Source organism: Acipenser ruthenus, chromosome 11 (genome assembly GCF_902713425.1).
Source record: "Acipenser ruthenus chromosome 11, fAciRut3.2 maternal haplotype, whole genome shotgun sequence".
Classification (NCBI taxonomy): Eukaryota; Metazoa; Chordata; class Actinopteri; order Acipenseriformes; family Acipenseridae; genus Acipenser; species Acipenser ruthenus.
The window spans coordinates 6345961-6365841 of NC_081199.1; the positions used below are offsets into that span (position 1 = coordinate 6345961).

Genomic DNA, 19881 nt, shown 5'->3' on the forward strand with positions numbered 1-19881 from the left:
GCAGGGCACAATGAAATCTCAAGACTATCAAGGCATTCTGGAGCGAAACGTACTGCCCAGTGTCAGAAAGCTCTGTCTCAGTCGCAGGTCATGGGTCCTCCAACAGGATAATGACCCAAAACACACAGCTAAAAGCACCCAAGAATGGATAAGAACAAAACATTGGACTATTCTGAAGTGGCCTTCTATGAGTCCTGATCTCAATCCTATCAAACATCTATGGAAAGAGCTGAAACTTGCAGTCTGGAGAAGGCACCCATCAAACCTGAGACAGCTGGAGCAGTTTGCTCAGGAAGAGTGGGCCAAACTACCTGTTAACAGGTGCAGAAGTCTCATTGAGAGCCACAGAAAACTTTTGATTGCAGTGATTGCCTCTAAAGGTTGTGCAACAAAATATTAGGTTAGCGGTCCCATCATTTTTGTCCATGCCATTTTCATTTGTTTTCTTATTTACAATATTATGTTGAATAAAAAATCAAAAGCAAAGTCTGATTTCTATTAAATATGGAATAAACAATGGTGGATGCCAATTACTTTTGTCAGTTTCAAGTTATTTAAGAGAAAATTGTGCATTCTTCATTTTTTGTGGAGGGGTACCAACAAATTTGAGCACGTCTGTATAAACATAGTTTTCTCAAACATTCCCCTCCACCTAGTAAGTTTCATAAATGTCAGTAATCATAATTAAGGGTGTATTGTTTTTTCACAGTTATCATGGATTTACGTGTAATTTCTTGTTCCCTGTGAAAATTCTCATTTCTGAAAGAATAGTGTAAATATACATATTTTTTATCATTTCAAAATAAATACAGCAAACATTTGCCTTATTGACACCCCACCTGTTACACTGCATTTAGGAACCAGCTGGCCGGTTTGCTTCCGTTAAATGATTGAACATGCTTGTGGCAGGATGACAGAGGTTTGAGGATCAGAGACCGTGAAAAGGGCAAAATAATGATCTTTATTAAACAAAAAAATAATCAAATAAATAGGCACAAGGGCCAACAAAAAGGTTCAAATACAAATAATACACGTGAAAACTTACAAAATAAATGGTCAGGTTCCAAGGCTTTTTCAAACAAAACACTCCCTCCTTCCAAACCCAGCACTCCACCAACAGAAAAACACCTCAACACAAAGGGTTTCACCTGCCCTTTATACTCTGTGGCTGGAGCCCAATTAACTAATAATTAACAATTAAGCATTTAAGGCTCCAGCCACATTCTCACATGTATTTTCACAGGGAGGAACTTAACCCCCTCCCTGCCAATCCAAAACAAGAATCACAAAAAACATAATGAAAACAGTAAAAATAACAACAATAACAAACACAAATTTATAGGGGCGAGCTAGCACCCCATCACAATGCCCCATAGAGCTACACAATTTCAACAAAAAAGACAGCAGCTGCATCAAAGATCGGAAATATTTCTAAAGATGTCCAGTTCAAGAAAGGGAGATTCCACATGTCTGTTGTTATTTTTACATCAATGCATGTGTTTATTTTGTTTGATAATTCACTGATTTAGTAAGTATTATGTTTAATCATGAAATATCTTGAAATACCTATTTTCAGACCATGAAATGCTGTGAAATAAGCCATTTTTTACCATGAAGAAAATATAGCCCTAATCATAATACATAATATTTATTTGGCAAGAAGTATTCTTTAATGCTTCCCAGCACTGTTTGAATGTTTTGTCATATGCTGATCATATACAACTTAGAGGAACGGAGCTGAACTGTTTGACTGGGTGTGGATTAAATCAACATAGTAGGTGAAATGTAACTTACTGTTACCTAACAGTACTGCTGGATTCATGCTACTTTAATATCACTGTAGCTTAGCTTTATCTATTATAGTGAGTATAAATCATGTATTTATTGTTAATTAAAGCCATAATTAGTAATAAGCCATTTGTCTTAGCAATACCTCTAATATAATATAAATATAATAATAAAACTAAATAATAAAATACATCAATAAAATCTTCCATCTCTGCAGTATCAAAAGAAATGTGACACTGTCCTGAAATTCCATTCTTTAATGATTAATTATCCACAGGATGCAATTATTGCAAACTCTTTCTAATTAAACAAACAAACTATATAACCTGTTAAAAAGCAATGTTCCATGTGGACAGATACAAATATATTAAATTGTAAAATATAAAACGGAGACAAATGATTTCTCTAGGAAATCTTGCTTTCAAACCATATATTACAGACCCTTAACATATAAGTATACACAAAACACATTTTTTAAAAGAAAACTATGAAAACACAGACTGCGCAAACACAAAAACAGGACATTGTCTATTTATAGATTTTTAAAAAAATGTACAGCAATACCAACAACTTGTGCCTCATTGGCACTGATTGAATTTGTTACAATGACATCAAATCAAATACTGGATGAATTGCATGCGCACAGACCTAAGTGATGCATCATAGGTCACGTTGTCAAGCATCCACAGCAACAGAAGTATTGTAGGCTTTTAGCAGTAACACAGTTTGAGCAGAAATGAACAGCAACCTGAGGCACAGGCCAGTATGGTGTTGCTAACCATTTTCATTTCAATTTTCAATAGATACTATACTGGAAGTGTACCCAGCAAAAACATCATCTCTTAAACTAGTTTCCTTTCCAGATTTTGAACACAGGATAATCCTTGTCATTAATGATCCTTTACATTATACAGTATTAGATTACATATTTTTATTTGCAGTATTATAATTCTTATAATTAATGGGGAAAGCAGAATTGCGCACTAAGCTGAATCCCAAAACAGAATGACTTCGAAAAAAGAGAATTTTAGTTTTTATCAGTCAAAAAATAGATATACCCCAGTATGTATGTACATCAATACCACTTGCTTGAAAAGAATAGTGCCCCATAAAAGATATGAATAACCTCCTACTGCAGCAAGTAGTAGACTAAACTGATGCACATTTTGGACAATATTACCCCCTTTATTTTGACGGTCTATGGAACAGTGCAGTAAACAGAAACCAAGGAGTACTTGTTTTGCAGTGGAGCTGGTCTCAATTAACAGTGACTTCCAGGCAAACATCCACGAGAAAGCAAGTCATTGTGTTATTATCAGCAGGTATTGAAGAAGGTATATCATTAGCCTCACGCCTCTAATTGAAACACAAGTGATTAGTAGTGTTGCTGGGATTGGACCCCAGAATCTCATTATTTTAATCAATAGACCACACTGCCTCCACATCACACAGTAATAAACAGTATTAACCTCAATACATATACAGATGGCCTCATGCTACAATGAGTAAAGGCATGTTTGCAACACCCACATAGGTGCAATGTGGGCTAAGGCACATCTCACACCCACCCCCCTCTCATAGTGAGATCATAACTGCCTGTCTCACAGCATTCAGCTCTTCTCCTCGCTCTCTTATGGTCAGAGTGCAAACTGCATTGGAGCTGTGTGTGAGAGAGTAACAGAAGGGGTACACGGAGTGCTCACCAACTTAATTAAAAGCACAGGCGCTGCCTTGCCTACCACCAGACTTCTTCAGAAATAAATGGAACTCAAGTGTTTTGTGGGAGCAAACTGCACTGACTGCATGTGGGATGCCTCCACAATTGTTTTTATTTTTGGAGTTAGAAAAACAACATACAGCAAGTACTGCTCAAAGAACAGAATGAAGTAGCATTTGTGCACCGTATTTGGCAGCCAAACAGGGAGAGGTAGAGGATTTCAACTCGTTTGTTTCCCCCGCTGTTAAATGTATACAGTATGTTAAAAAGGGAACACAACGCACAAGATAGACTGCTGTAGAACTGCTGGAGATAGGAAAAGATTGGAGATTCTGAAGAGGAGCACACACCATGGGATCATTGCAGTTCTGCAGAGCTATGGAGAAGTGACAGCCCCTGGTGTTTGATGCATACCTGCAAAAATTACATTGAGCCTGCTTTGTAACATCCTGTCTGTAGATGGGACAGTGTGCATGCAGCTTAGAACACAGGAACAAGGTAAGGACTTGTAACTCATAAAATGCTGTACAGGGAAAAAGTAGTTACAGTTCTATTGCAAAATACCCATTAGAATATATATATATATAGATATATATATATATATATATATATATATATATATATATATATATATATATATATATATATATATATATATATTGGATTTTGAAAGTCAATCCATTATTCAATTCACACCTCTTGATAACTATAGTGTTTCCCTATTACAAAGATTCTCTTTATATGTACTGCAGGATTTTCAATGCTAGAGTGTATTTTTCAAGTATGTAAAAAACAAAAAGCAGCTACATACCAGGGAATTTAATATGCATTTGTTCTTATAAAAGGTCATGTTTTCAATACATCAATGCGATTTCGGCTACCTAAACGCCCACATAGAACTGGAAACCGTGTCAGTTTATTGAAATGTTCACAACATGTTAATTAGAAATGAAACAGTCAGAGCAAGTGACTGATGGTTAAGGTTGCAATATTGTGGTACAGTCATGACTTACTCAGCACAAGCTGGCATACGCTGGTTACTGCTGTTCCTAGCTTGCTTTATTAAGCAATAGGTTAAAACTAGTAGCTGGTGTTTCATAGAGAGGTACAGCCCACATCAGAAACAGTTTACTATAGTGGTAAATATAGATGAATTATATAATGAAGTTAATGCTTTTATCAGCTGCTCCTTAATCTACAAGACTTCTTGTATAAATAGATGGGGTGTCTAATATGACAAGTCTCTGAAGCAGCACCATGATTATTTGGTTGACAAGATTTTTGAGGGAAGCATCATCATTGCTCATTGTGGAGCTGAAGTTTTAAAGAGAACTCAATCAAATTTGAATCTCTTTTATCCTCTGGGAAAGGTTTATATCTGATCTTTGAGAGTATGGTAGGATGATCTCTGAAATGCCTCCATATCAAATAAACTTCTAGGTGCATAGGTTACTGCATAACGACACATTATATAAAACAGTAAGTTAAGTAGCACAGCCAGGCAATAGGAAAGAGAAACTCCAAATCCCAGAACGTAACAAAATAAGGCAGACTTTGCACTTTATTCGTTTAACTGTTTCAAAAAGACGCCAGTTTGTTCTGCGTAAGTGAGTTTAATGTGTTATACATCAAATCCGATTTAAAAAGACGTGGATCAATGAGACAGCAAGAGCTACAGGCTACAGTTTCATGCTGAAGTGTTTTTTCTTAAGCTATCTTTTACTATACAGTACACTATCTATTTTTATGTCAGACTACGTGATAGCTACCTGTTCCCTTGTAAGGAATATGTAGTTTATTTAATAAACTACACCCACACACTGAAGGCTTCCATTCGTAAACCTGCCCTTGATTCCAGTTGGCTTGGCAACAGGCAAGAATTGACCTTGTTAAAGCCAAACCAGACACAGTTTCAACTTGAATGGTCTTAAGTATAAGACTATAGGCCCTGAATGAAAACTATTGGGATATTATTTTAGGAAGACTGTTTTAAGATATCGTAAATCACTTACACAATCATTTGGCCTTCTTTAAATAAATTAAAATGTATCTTGCAAGGTGTACCTACACATTTTGGATGGTAGGAAGATCTTCTTAACTGCAGAACTTCACAGTACCAGTTTTGTTAGTATATCCATGACTTTTAAAACTCCAGCATAAGACTTACAGTAGTACTAAAACAGAAGCGCTTGACACAGAAATACATTGATATGGACTTTTAATCAAAAAGTGTGTTACAGTGTTGTCTGTTCTAATTAATACAATTGTTCATTTAAGTGACATGTATTTACCAATGTACAGGTAATCGTTAAGGAAATATCCATGAAAATATAACATGTAACATTACCAACCAGATTTAAAATAAAACCTGACCGGTCACTAAATCAATTGCTGTTTATTTTAAAAAGCAGAAACTATAACGTTCCATTGTACTCACTGCACTCTGAAGCCATCTACTGGCTACAGTGAAAAAAACACTACTGAAATGGTTGTCAACCTGTTGCTTTTGACATCATGGTTATTTAAGCGGAAGACATAAGAGAAACAATGGTTATGCAGACGTCAGGCAGAGTGGGTCATTCATATCTATATTTGCCTGGTTATAAACAGCACGGTTGTGTGTGTCCATTCTGACTATTCCACTGTCAGTCGCATAAACCAGGTTGTAAAAACAATGTTCTTATAATGACGATTGTGTCAGATCTATTTAAACTAATGTTCCGCGCAAAGTTTGCAGTATACGTGTAATCAACATGTTATCTAAAATGGATGTCTCAGTCTGAAATTATTTTTACAGACTTAAAGAAAGCATTAGCCACGTAACCACAAAAAAAAACCCATTTGTCATTTAACTTTCTAGGGCTCGCATACATGAAACGTACATGTCTATTTTTATTCTCTAATTCAACCTCATTACCTTATCAGCATGATTGCAATACTAACTATTTGTAGAACCATCCAATTATAATACTTTTGCAGTTATCAGTAGGTCAGGCTGCATAGCAGTATCTTAATTGCAGTCATTTAGAAATCAGCACGTGCACTTTTAAGTCATGTTATTTTGATGTTCCAATCATTGGAAAAGCGATACAGCTATAGACGTGAAACCTGTAGCATGTATTTTAGATGAGGTAATTATTAAAAAAATATTTTTACTTTGCTCATGATATATAATTGAATTGTAATATAGTTTAATTAGGCGATTTAATTTTTTTTTCCCCCCCAGTATTATAATAGGGTGTGTTGTTATGGCAACTAAATAATCCTCAGAGCGTCTGTACTCATGGTTGCTTTCCGGTGCAGCTATGGACAAAAGTTTTGCATCACCTTGAATTTTAGGATTGAAACATAATTAAAAAAAAATAAGCAATATGTACATAATTTTGATATTTTAATCAAAGAAAGTACAAAATAGTCTACCGGATAACATAGTGACAGCATGGTAAAGCACAGTAAATGCACACTATTAGCAAACGCCCCCCCCCCCCCCCCCCCAAAAAAAAAAGACACTGAAAGGCTAATGGTTCTGCATTTGCCCGCTTCCACATCACTAACAAAAATAAATGTTACTATACCAGTCAATCACATGGAATGGTAATTGTTATTGCATACTCTCAAGAAAACAGCCTCATTCCAATAGGTCTGGGCAGGAATGGGTTCAACACAAGAATCACAGTTTCTGTGGGGGAAAACCAAATCAAGCACATTGAAATGTCTGAACGTTTCTTATAACACAGCTGTTTTTCTACCCATGCATTCTGAATGCTGCCCTCCAGGGGTTTTAATGTTCTCTGTGGAGGTCCAGCTGTGGCCCCCTGTTTCATGAAGGGAGTATTCTGTGCTAACCTGCCTCCCTGTTTCATGAAGGGAGTATTCTGTGCTAACCTGCCTCCCTGTTTCATGAAGGAAGTATTCTGTGCTAACCTGCCTCCCTGTTTCATGAAGGGAGTATTCTGTGCTAACCTGCCTCCCTGGGTTGTGCTGCTCTGTCACAGGACAAGGTTGGAGGCCATGGCTGTGTTTTCAATGACGACTCCATGCTGCTGCAGGCCATCCAGAGACTGGAGGAGACCTGGACCAAACTGCACGAGGACAAAGAGAGACAAGTAAGGAGCTGCTTTTCAAAACAAACCAAACAATGACCAGGACGGTTTAACACACTTAACAGGATTACATTTCACGCCAAAGGGCAGAGTGTAAAGGTATACAGCAAACAATATAAGGTGTGGTGCGGTGAAGTTATGGTTCTGATAGTTGCTTTTTAGTTTCATACCATTAGAATTATTCTATATCTCTCTGAAAATTAGCCTCTGCCTTTGCACTTGTATCTCCAGCAATAAAGTCTGTTGAAGCATTTTGACGACGAATTATATATGTGCACTCCAATATTTAGATATTGATTTCCTTCAGTGGGCAGAGCGCTTTACTCCAATTCTATATCGATTTGGATTAAGATTAAAACAGCTGTTAGCAATGGCTGTTTAACTTTTCAGACTTTGCAATTTGAGCTAGGAGGCAGTCTGTTAATGATAATGGATAATGCGGTTCACAAGACAAAGACCTTTTTTCTAGGGGCATTATTATCAAGTAATGGACCTGGAGTAGGCTATGTGATAAAGGTAGTACACAAAATGACAACCATTTTCATTTCCTTCTTATTAAAGGAAATTGCTGATATTATGACTGATCTTTATTTCATTTTTGCGTGACTCACAGTGCCATCAGCTATTCAAAGTTGTAACTGCGATAAGGTTCTTAAACAGTCAGTTTTATAAAACTCAGAGTAAAAAAATGCAAGGTCAAGGTCATATATGGACATTATTCACTGTATAAAATGTTTCATGAATATCAAAGTTATCCATAACTATACAAACAATAGTAAAAAAAGAAACGTTTCAACAAGAGGCATTTTTCAACATGGAAGCCTTGTCATTGAATGTTTAAGTTTCTTTTAATATTCCTGGATATCAAAGTGAATTTAATTAATCAAAACAGACCTTTAAAGATTTTGTTTTTAATCTGGCCCTTGGATCAGTATCTTTATAGCCCTAACTGTTCTGCCACTGATGTTTCTTAGAATCAGCAAACACTAATGCAATGCAGCCCTGGGGTGAAACCATTTGATTCGTGAGAACAAGTTCTGTGAAGAGTTTATATACTTTTTGCTTGATAGTTGTTAAATTATTAAATGAAGCTGAAAGTCAAAGTAAATAACGGTTACCATGCATCAAATGGTGTTATTGCGGGCAATTTACTGTACACTCAGAGGCAAAAAGAATACCTCTTTGACCCTAGGACACAAGTTCTGAAAGTAAAACCCTTATGGTCTTTGCCATCATGCTGGAGAATAATTGCAAATCGTGGATACAATAAAGTAATGTTGTCATGACCTTTTCTTTCTTGTTGAAAAATGCTGCTGGCTGTTTTTTTTGTTTTCGGCTACCGCTCCCAGGCATTCCAGATGTTTTGCAATGTTTTGATTTCCAGCGTTAAAACAAAATCACTGTCTGGAAACAAAACATCCAGGATGCAACAACAGGAGGCAGGTGTGATCAAAAGAGGAAAAGGCCTCTGCCATGCAGGCAGAAAATTGAGGACACACACACACACACACACACACACACACACACATACATCATTCTTCTCCAGTGGTGATGCACTGTGTTTTTCTGACTGGACTGTGACTGTAAAGAGCACCTTAGGACGTTATGAATGTGAATATTATGAAAAATAACTTATCTACAGCTGACAATGTCGCACTTGACAGTTTTCTTTTGATTTTTAAACATGAACAAATCCATGATTTTAATGCAAGTTTGAAGAAAGGCTTGTTAGTAACTCTAGTCAGTTGGAGAACTAAATAGTAGACCATGAGGAAAACTGACCTTCTATTAAGCCAAAAGGATGAAGCGTGGACTAGAAAATCTATTCAAATCATGGAACAGTTTCTGAAAAAGACTGTGGGTCTCGCCTTAATATTTTAATACCCACAGCAGGATCGAAACAAGAACCAAGGTGCAAAAAGTAAGGAGGAAATCTTGCAATAGGCTTCTATTATAGAGCAGGAGTTTTGTGTGTTATGTTTTTTTCTATTAGACACGGGGTCATAGAAACTTACATTATTAAGTGCTGTGTTGCTTTAGTGTTATTTTACTGTCTGTAATGCAAATATATTTAGACTAGAGCTTAACTGAATATTCAAAAGCAAGAACATAGTTACATCTATAAATTAAATGCATAAGTGTCTGTTCATGATAAATTACTGTTGATTGTGTGGAATAATCATTATAGTTGAGCTACTGCCCTGATAAGTAGCTCTCTGTATCTGTCCGTTTTTGCTATTCTTAAATAAAACACAATATTTAGTGCCTTTAATTGTTTTTGGTGTAAGACTTTAGCATTTGGGAGGAACATCTCTGCATTTAGCAAACGTCATTTAGCAAACGTTTTTTATCCAAAGCGACAGGTTTTATGAATGTTGTTGAAAATAATATTAAAAAAAAAAAAAAAACAATGCAAAAATTCTTGAGAGATCAATAAATAAATAACTAAAATTATATATTTTTTTTATATTTTTCATTACAGCACAAAGCAAACAACAAGGAATCAGATGCGAGCATGAAACACTTGAGCCAGGATCATGAGAAGCCAAGTGACCTGTTGCCTGGCAACCAGAACAAGGTAACACTGCCATCTGACACTTTACAACGATGACTAAGGGGTGCGTTTTGGATTCCACAAACATTATTACATTTTTGTGTTCTGCTCAGGTCTTTGCCTAAACCCAATCACCCCAAAAACCAACAGGATTCTAGGGCAGCAAACCTTCAACCCTCATGCATTACATCCACCCGATCATCAGATAATCATGCCATAAAACAACAGATATGGAGAACAGCATTATTGACATCAGTATTGGATTTCTATAGGGCGCTACAATATTTGCATGCCGTTTTTATTTCTGATTCAAAACCTGATGTATGTGCATGTAAACTGGTGATCATTTTTGTCCTAATCAGAGAATGATTTCTTAAATAAAATTAAAAAAAACAAGATGGATTCCCTGTAACCATGGAAACTCATCAACAGTAATTAGCTATGGAGGGTATGTTTGTGAAGTGTTTATTTCATTTATGTGTAGCATATTAGGTCTAATGTCACTCCCACACAATATATTGTAATTGCATAATAGGTTAAATCACTTAATGATTTGAATAAATTATCCTACTAACTCACATAATTGGGCTTTTATTTATTTTTTTCAAGTGACCAATTATTATTTTTATTTATTTTCCCCCAATCTGGAATGTCCAATGATTTTTTTTTCTCTTGACCGCAGTGAGTCCCCACACAGCAAGGTAAGGTCGGGCCTACATGAGAAATATTTTTGCAGTAGAATGTGTCTGGAATGAATAATTGTTTGAATGACAGGTAAACTGTAACTAAATCCAGTTGTGAAATATAGGCAGAAAAAGGCTTATTCTCCAGATGATCCAAGCAGATACACTGACAGCTGTAAAGTGATTAATCTTTGCAGTATGATGAGTCTTGCCTTAGGCATTCAAGCAAGCATGAATATGCATCTAGTTATCTTCTTTTGGAGAAGCGCTCCAATGAGTTTATTTAAAATATATTTAATCTGTAAAACCACAATTGATATGTAGCATCTCCTTTACAAGGGGGGTCCAGTCTTAAAACTGGTGGCTTGTTTCTGTCTGGACCCTGGAGACATTAACAGAGCAGGAAGATTTCAAAAATCTGTATATCATACTGTTGTTGTGAATTGTTGCCATTGTTAGGTGCAAAGTGTTACTAGTCACAGTGTTTGCATTTTGTCAGATTTTTCATTAGACATTTTAATTTTATTTCATCTGTGGAGAGTATGCATTGGAAATTATTACAGTATCATACAGCCTATGGTTGAAAAACCCAGGCTAACATCATGCTAATCTATAAAATGGCCACAAGGGGGCAGTAATGTATGTACGTAGGAAAAAAAAGCCGAAAACATTTTAAACACTTATAAGGACCATGTGGGATTTTTGCTGACTAAACTTGCATAATTCTGCATTTTAACGAATAAAATCTAAACTACCAATATACTGTACAAGAACGGACATGACAGGCACCTGGGCACCGAAAAGAGCGGAGCAACTGTCAATTACTTTGCAGGTGTGCGTGCTCGTAATGCCAATACCAAAGTTCTCCCCGAGTCAACTGTCAAGCAAGCAAACAACGAGGACGCCGGCGTAGGGCAAATGAAGTAATGGTTGTTTTGTTTTTTTACAATAAATAATAGTGTTGTGATTGTGAGATAATAATAATAATAATAATAATAATAATAATAAAGACGTTGGTCACTGTAGGCTAGCTATTTCGTTTTGGTGTTATTGAAATTTTATGTTTTCAGTGTTCATATAAATTGTCCGGGTTTTGGGAATTAACCTGCATTTCAACGTGCGTGTATTCTCACGCAGTGCGAATTTGTTTACATTAATAGATGGCAGTGTGGGATCCAATTGTTCTGCATTAACCGGACTCAGATAAAATCATTAGAACATGGAGAGAATTATTTTCTGTTCTAGTGAGTTTCAGTGGAAAGTTAAACATTGGAAAATGCTTTCTGTTCCTTATATTTCTGGACTGCATTTATGTACATCCTTCGTTAAAACAAACTTTCATTTGCATGCAAAACTGAAGGTAAAAATGCAAAATGTATTACAAAGATTTGTGTGTTTGAAATTGCAGTTTGTGCAGTAACACAAGTAAAACAACAGACTTGAGTTTTGTTAGACTGCAGTTCCAGTTTGCATATTTAACTGGCTCGTGTGACTGCACTTGTGTTTAGCCGTCCTGCAGTTTGGCAGCGAATTTGCATATACCTGTAGTTGTGGGGTTGGGAAGGTAGGTTATTGGCACTCTTTCAATGTGAGTGTCTGATCAACTTTTCAAAATGCAAATACATTGCTGTACTGTGCGTCCTTTATACTTTTGGAGTTCTATAGTCTGCAAAGGATTGATTTTTTATATATCATTTTTTACAGAATGATAGTATTAAATGTACTGGAAGCATCTCACTTGCGAGACAGAAGTTTGTGGCAGTAAACGGGGGCCCGTCGCAGATGCTCCCTGTGAATAAAGAGACTGCCATGATGCTGAAGGACCTGGATATTAAAGCGCTGGAGGAGGAGTGTCAGGAGTTGAAGACGCGGCTGGGAGCAATCAAGGTACCTCGTGCTGTGCTGATGATTTCATAATAGGTTTTCAAAAGCGGCCAATCAAAATCTACGGCTGATTTATACACATACATTGCTGCTTTCACAGACCCAGATTAGATCGGCGCTATCCATTGTTAATTTAGCTAAAGCAGTCCTAGACTAGCAGTGCTAATCAGGGTCTGTCAAAACAGCTAAAAGTCCTTACACAAGGTGTTCCAATCTAATATCTGTGCAGTAGTTTATTTATTGTTGTATCTGAAACGTGCATATCCCGAAATAAAGTAAAATAATAAATACAAATTTAAAAGTTGCTCCGCACAGTAAATGGATTTATTTATATTACTTATATTATACAATCTGACACTGTATAAGAGCCTCTAAACTAACTGGATGCAGAATGAAGCAACAGCAACTGTTCCAGAAAGGAATGAGTCTATAGTAAGAATCGTGGCAAACTTTCACCAGCGTAGTAAAAGTACTCGATAAAAGAAGGCAGAGGGATTAAGAAAGGATTTAGTAGGCATGGAAAGAAATGCAATACGTTTTAAATTAGGTTAATTGTTGAGGAATCACTTCATATTGAGGTTAAGAAAAAACAATTTCTCAAGATCTGGTTGCCTTTGAAAATAATGGAATTTTTCCTGTAGCTCCATAGCTCCACCTGGTGGCTGAATATTGCAATTGGACTAAGTTTTCTCTAGCATATCTCAACTAAAAAACTGTTTTTTCATTCTGGCCACTATCCTGGTCACAAGAAGCCACACTTCATCTGTAGTTCTAGTGCTCCCAGCATATCACCTTGCAGCAGAATACAAGCACACTAGGTTTGCACATACAGCGCTGTACCCTCAGTTTACCCTGACACATTTACATGGTAATATAGCAGTTGGCCTTGCTTATACTATGCATGTACCGTACCATGTCATATTTCAAGGTGAATTTCTGAAGTGAGGTGGTTTTACAAAATGACCACAACAAGTGTTAAGCTGTCATTTCTGCCCCGACTGTATCTAAAACTCAAGAGTTTTGACAGTTCCAAGGGAGACAGAAATTCAGCCTTTTGTGGTCTTTTAAAATTTTTTTTTAACAAAGTAGAAACGGCACACAACTAGGATATAAACAGGGAAGGAATAAAGAAATACCCCCTCTGTTGGTTGCAGGAGGGGATGGAGGGTCAGCAATCGAGTGACGTGGAGGAGCTTCTCAGACAGTCGCAGAAGGAACTCCTGTGGCTACAGAGGCAGCTTTCGTTCATCTCAGAGAGGAGTTCGCTGTACATGTTCTCTCAGGACAAAGTAAGTGTCAAACACTTCCTGTATCGTGCACAGTGGACTTCTGCTTCATGGATGATCTAAACAGTGGCAGATCTTAATACTGCTGTACTAAAATGTATAAACATATGTCTGCAAGTCAGCCTTTTGGATAACACAAGCAGGACTAATATAAAGGACCTAAACTTGATTTAGACCCTCCACGGTTTAGATCGTTGAAATAGACCCCAGAGTGCTTGCAGGAAGGCTGCAAGAGTAAGTCAGTTGCAGGAACGTTTTATTGCTGTTTGCAGATGTAAAGGTAGCTAATCTAAAAATCTAAAACTTTTAGGATCATCCTTTTAACTATTAATAATTAACCTTTTAAAACTTAAAACATACAGTATTTTGAGGGCCCCCCCCCCCCCTTTTAAATAAGTATAAGGAATGCTGCTTTTGCCGTCTTTTAACAAACTATTTTCTGAGCTCAGAAGTTTCAATAAAACACCTTAAAACACCAGCCATGATGTTGTCAGTATCAGAACAAATATGCTTGCAGTTGGAAAGAGGTGATACCTTAGGAACACGGTTGTTTTTGAAATTTAGTCAAGGAGAGGAGGCTGCTTGCTGACTTAAGCTTTAAAAGCTGCATGAAAAAGCTCTGCTGCAGATCCCGTTTCACAGCACCAATTGAGACTGTCACTCACACACCCCCGAGGGAGAAGAACAAGCAGCTTGCATTTTCATGAGGTCCAGAGACTGGCTTAGTGAAATCCAAGGTGACAAATGAAGGTGAATCTCCCAGTGAGCTTGACAGGATTGAAGTAAAAGCGACCAATTGAGAAACAAATAAGGAAAGTGTGCATATTGATATGGGATTTTTTTTCATTTACAGAGGGTCACCAAATATTAATCAATTAAATCCATCAGGGTATACATTATTTTGCACCTATGAAATATTCTAGAACAGCCAAAAGTAAAGTTGCTCTATTATAAAATCATCTGGAATTTTAGGACATATTGTCGTAAAGTATTACCAGAATGCAATGGAAAACTAAGCACAAGGAGGTCGTTGAATTTCTCTTTAAAATAATAAAACAATAACCACGAATCTACAGAACAGCCTTGTTATTGCTCACTTACTTGAGTATCCAGCTTTGTCCTTCTAAATTTAAAGAAAATTGACTTTTCATTGCACAGAAGATCAGTAACTCAAGACCTTTCCAAGTTTCCAACATCGGTACACTTAGCACAGACTTGGCTCCTCTGGGAAAAGCCTTTCTTTTTCCTGTAGACGTTATCCTTTTTAAAGGGAGACTGGACTAATTTCATCTCCATCTTTGAAGCCACATAGAGAGCTTCCTCAGGCAAGTGACATCAAGCAGTCTTCTCTCCCTCCGAGCAGATTGCAGACTTATTTCATCCTTGGGGTGCAGTGCTAAAGAAATAGTAAAACATCCTTTGAAATCACTTCAAATACTTCCTAAGTTGGTAACAAATATAAAATACAGTAATATATAAGTGCTGCTCTAGTTGCTAGGCAGCTGTTGAAATACTGACTTTCGCTTCAGCCTGTTCTTTTATTTATTTTTTTTTTTTTACAACGATCCGTACAGAACACAGATGAAATCTTCTTCCCTTTGTAAAAACCCTGGCACAGTCCTAATAATCCCTTTTAATACCCTTCTGCATTTGATTTCCCAATCTCTGATTGGACAGAGACTAGGGATATTACATCCAGCATTTGTATACACGATTGGTCTGTCCTGCATTACAGACAGAGGGTCGACCTGCTTTGCTTGGGATGGTCTGGAGGGGGGGGGGGGGGGGGGGTTGGTGTTCCGGGGGGGGATCTATGAAGGGAACAAACTGCACAGAAACTAATAGTGTCAGTTGAAAAGAGACAGAGAAAGGGAGTGAGATACAGCAAGAGAGAGGAAGGGAGCCAAAAAAAAAAATTGTTATGACCTTGTCATATTTGATCACGGCTTCCTTTCAGCTGGGCCTTGGGGGTTGGGGGACGACAGGGAGGCAACAGTGATAATATGTGAAAGATGAGAATACTGACTAACAGGGAGACCATCTTTGAATGTATTGCTAGTCTGTGTGTGTATATGTCTCTCTGTGTGTGTGTGTGCACTGGTGCACTTCGTCTTTGCTCTACTGCTGTGCAAGTTAAAGGATGCTCTTTCTCTGTCTCCACTGTCCGGCTCGGCAGCTTGCGGCTAACTAGAACCATTTTATGCCCCGGCACGGACACACACAGCAAATGCATCCGCCGTCATTGCCTGCCTCTTCTGCCAGCTTGTAATATGACACAGTAGGATACAGCTGTCTCTCCACTGGCCATCCTTGGAACAGAGGGAAAGTGCTTCTGAGGTACAGTCACCCTCCTTCTACTTTATTAGCATTCTCTGCAGATGTGCCGACGCTATGAAACAGGGCAGTTATATATGCTGCTGTTCTTTTAATTGCTTTTTATATCTGCATCAGACTGTTCCTGCCTCTGCACTATACTATACTGCAAGGAGATAATATATATATCACCCCCGTTTCAAGAAAATAGAATCTGTACTGTTTTTGCTTGACCAACCTCTTTATAAACACTACCCTATGATTGTAGAGAATGTATTATATTATTCATGCCTTCAGTGTTGAGGTTTTAATCTTGTAAAATGCATGTAGAATGTCACCGCGTCCTCTTGCTCTAGACAGTACCCAGAAGCTAAGCTACTAGAACGCATGTATTCTTAATGCACCTTAAAGTGGCAGAACCGTTTTGTTCTGTAAATAAAAAATAAAAGCGATTTTTCTCAATATATTTACGAGTCCTTCTCGCTATGATTTGTATAATATTTGCACTTGTGCTTTTAGGGTTTGAACTGTTAGCTGTAATCTATGGCATGACAGTAGGAAGCCTCCCTCCCCCCACCAAAAGTGTTTTATAAGCTTTAGAAGCAAAATCAAACCATGTAGGGGTTTGAGTGCCTAGAGACTTTCATGCATGGAAATTCCTAAGTAATGTCAGTCGTTTTGAGCTTTATTAATATATCCATGTTGGCTAGCAAGCAGTATGTAAACTACTAGTACACTAGAAATGTAAATAGCAGTTACCGATTTAAAAATAAAACCAATCAAATAATAATCATACACAATAATTTCAGGACTGTGCCATGCCAGGACTGTATAATTCAATAGAGAATTTGATTATTAATATATACATTATAACCCAAATACTGCACAGCTGGTTCGATAACACAGAGGCAAATGAAAATCATTGATTGTGTGTTAATTTTTTTAAAAATCATTGTTGTGACATTTTACTGACACTGAAAATGGATTGCATCGTCTGCACTAATCATACATGGCAGTACTACACAGGATGCTTATATAGCATACAGCACATTAGGTAGCTTACTCTCTTTGTACATTTCATTTCAGAGTAGTTTGTACGAGTTGATAGGAACTCCAAAATAACTGTGATAACAGCATCAGAACAAGATGCCCACAATAACTGTACTACGTATAACCTTTACAATTAAAATTCAATAAAGTAAAAGTGCTGCCAGTACTTCTTGCTGCGTTGGGTGATTTTATTTCGTTGATGGGAATCTGTAATATGAACAGCAGGCTCTGTGGTTAATACTCTGTATTATGTGACACAATCTTCTCGTGATGATCTCTGCTTGACCATATATTGTACATGAAAGATAGGGCTATAGAATGTTAAGTGGCTATTGTTTTGACTGTGCGTGTGTGTGTGTGTGTGTGTGTGTGTGTGTGTGTGTGTGTGTGTGTGTGTGTATGTTTGCTATTCATAACAAGACACTGAAGTTCTCACGTTTATTGGAAGTAATCTACTCTTGGACTATTCCATGGTCTTGGCATGTTAGCTGAAACTGATCAGTCATTGATATTACACTAATGGCAAGCCTCATTCATCCTTGTATTGCGATTGGGATTGACGGAATGTGTTCTTAATGGTGAGCTGGTCATTATATGGAGCTGGTCAGAAGGAAAGTGTCCGTTGCACTCATGCTGGATTCTTGGGTTTCATATTGAGAGGAATACCATCACCATGTCTGTCCTTGTATCTCGCAATGATTGATCTCAGAATTATGAATCTGCAGAGTAGATGGGTAAAAAGCAAGCAGGCTTGTTTGTATGTTATTTGCTACTGTCTGTGTTGCACAGTGATGCAGTGTAACGGTTCGGATGAAGACGGTAGCCACATTGTGAGAGATTGTCAGGGGCCGCATGTTGGGAACCAGCGATCACTAGCACCGGTTCAAAGCGCTGTTTGATTGGTCTGGAACAATGTGCGTAGGTGGTTTTCTGCACATACAAATCTCAAACGTCACACTTTGTACTCATGCTGCATTCTGTTCCCCAGGAGTACTTCTGAATAATGATTGTAATGTCTTCTATCAACTTTTTCTTATGTCAGCGTTTTGTGCAGAGTGTGCACAGTTTAAAACTCCTGAACTCTAGAGATTCTTCTATTTACTCTATCAATATCAGCCTGATAGTGCAAGCAAATGCAGTTCTCAAAAAGATCTTTACATATTGTCATCATTTGGTTATTATCCAAGAGCTGAGTACAGGCTAAAGATGAAGTGTGCTTTTGCATTTGTTTTATATGCAGTGTTTCTTTAAATAAATTGACAATTTACACCATTATAAAAGTAAACATAATAGTATTGTCATATTCATGTATGGAATACTGTATGTGTGGTAAAGAGCATGAATTCCAATTTCTGGATTAAAAAACAAACAAACAAGCATTTACAGGCTGCTGTGGAGAAACCAAACCCCTTGCAGAACAGAATGATGCCATGCCTTTTAAGAGTGCTTTTGGATCCGGGGGAAGTGTTCAGCTGTTTTAATTTGATCCCATTGATGATAATGCTTGCAAGTGCTGCAGGAAATTGCCCAGTAGGGGGCACCCTTTTCCCCAAGCCAAAAAGGGAGCTTTCCCTTTTTTACTTACAGGGCATTGTTTTGAATCAACTGCAAAGAGAAAGGAGCATTCTCAGGAGATTACACAATTGTAACTGTAAACAAAAATCAAGAAACAGCTTGGTTGCAGAAAGGAGCCATTCTGACTTGTGTCTATCTAATTTATATGAAAACTTTTACAATTTGCCCACGACCGCTTCAAAATAGGTCCCAAAAAAAGTACACAAACCGCCAGTAGAATATATATTTTTTCAGCTTTGGCTAACAACCATGCTCAACATGTAAACTTTTAAAAACGTATTCTACACTACAGGCCTGCTGACAGGAAGGATGACTCTAATCAAGACAGCAGAGCGCTCTAGTAGTGTAGGAAAGATAACTGCAATCAAAACAGCAGACCACTAAACCAATCTAATATACCAATATGTGTAAAATGTTACTTACCAATGGGGTTACATTTTAATGATGGCACCGCTATCCCCATGACAACCCAGACAACAATTGTGGTGAAGATAACTCATGTTTTTTTTTTTTTTTTTAATCATTCTTATTGACTAATTATTAGTCAATAAGAATGGTTCTAAAAATCTCAACCTACTTCTGAAAATGCTGTGCACCATAGGCTGAAATTGTGTTATTGTCAATGGATAACCTTCGTCCGATGTGACGGTAGTGTGTCATTATCCTTATTTCACTACAAATCAATCCATTATTTTCTACTGCCATACCACAGTACAGTGTGGTAATCTCACTAACACTCAATTCTTTCATCTCAGACATCAGTGATTAACTTTGATCCTGTGGCAGTAACCTTAAGAATGAAGTCTAATACACAACCTTGAGCAAAGTCCTGTTACAGTTACAGAAATACTGCTGTCATTTCCTTGCGCTTGACCTTAGTCATAATAACATAACTTATTAAGTACAGGTATTACATCAGTCAAAATAT

General features: G+C 37.3%; 1 protein-coding gene across 1 annotated transcript in view; it reads left to right on the plus strand.

The window, feature by feature from the left end:
- The first annotated feature begins 3411 nt into the window (after positions 1–3411).
- Positions 3412–19881, plus strand: part of LOC117973379 (RIMS-binding protein 2-like) — a 134202-nt gene continuing 117732 nt past the window's right edge. Inside the window, exons 1-5 of the mRNA XM_059033137.1 lie at positions 3412–4003; positions 7501–7611; positions 10091–10186; positions 12550–12732; positions 13884–14018. Of these exons, the coding sequence (XP_058889120.1) occupies positions 3965–4003; positions 7501–7611; positions 10091–10186; positions 12550–12732; positions 13884–14018 (564 nt within the window). The 5' untranslated portion in view covers positions 3412–3964. The remainder of the gene's footprint in view (positions 4004–7500; positions 7612–10090; positions 10187–12549; positions 12733–13883; positions 14019–19881) is intronic.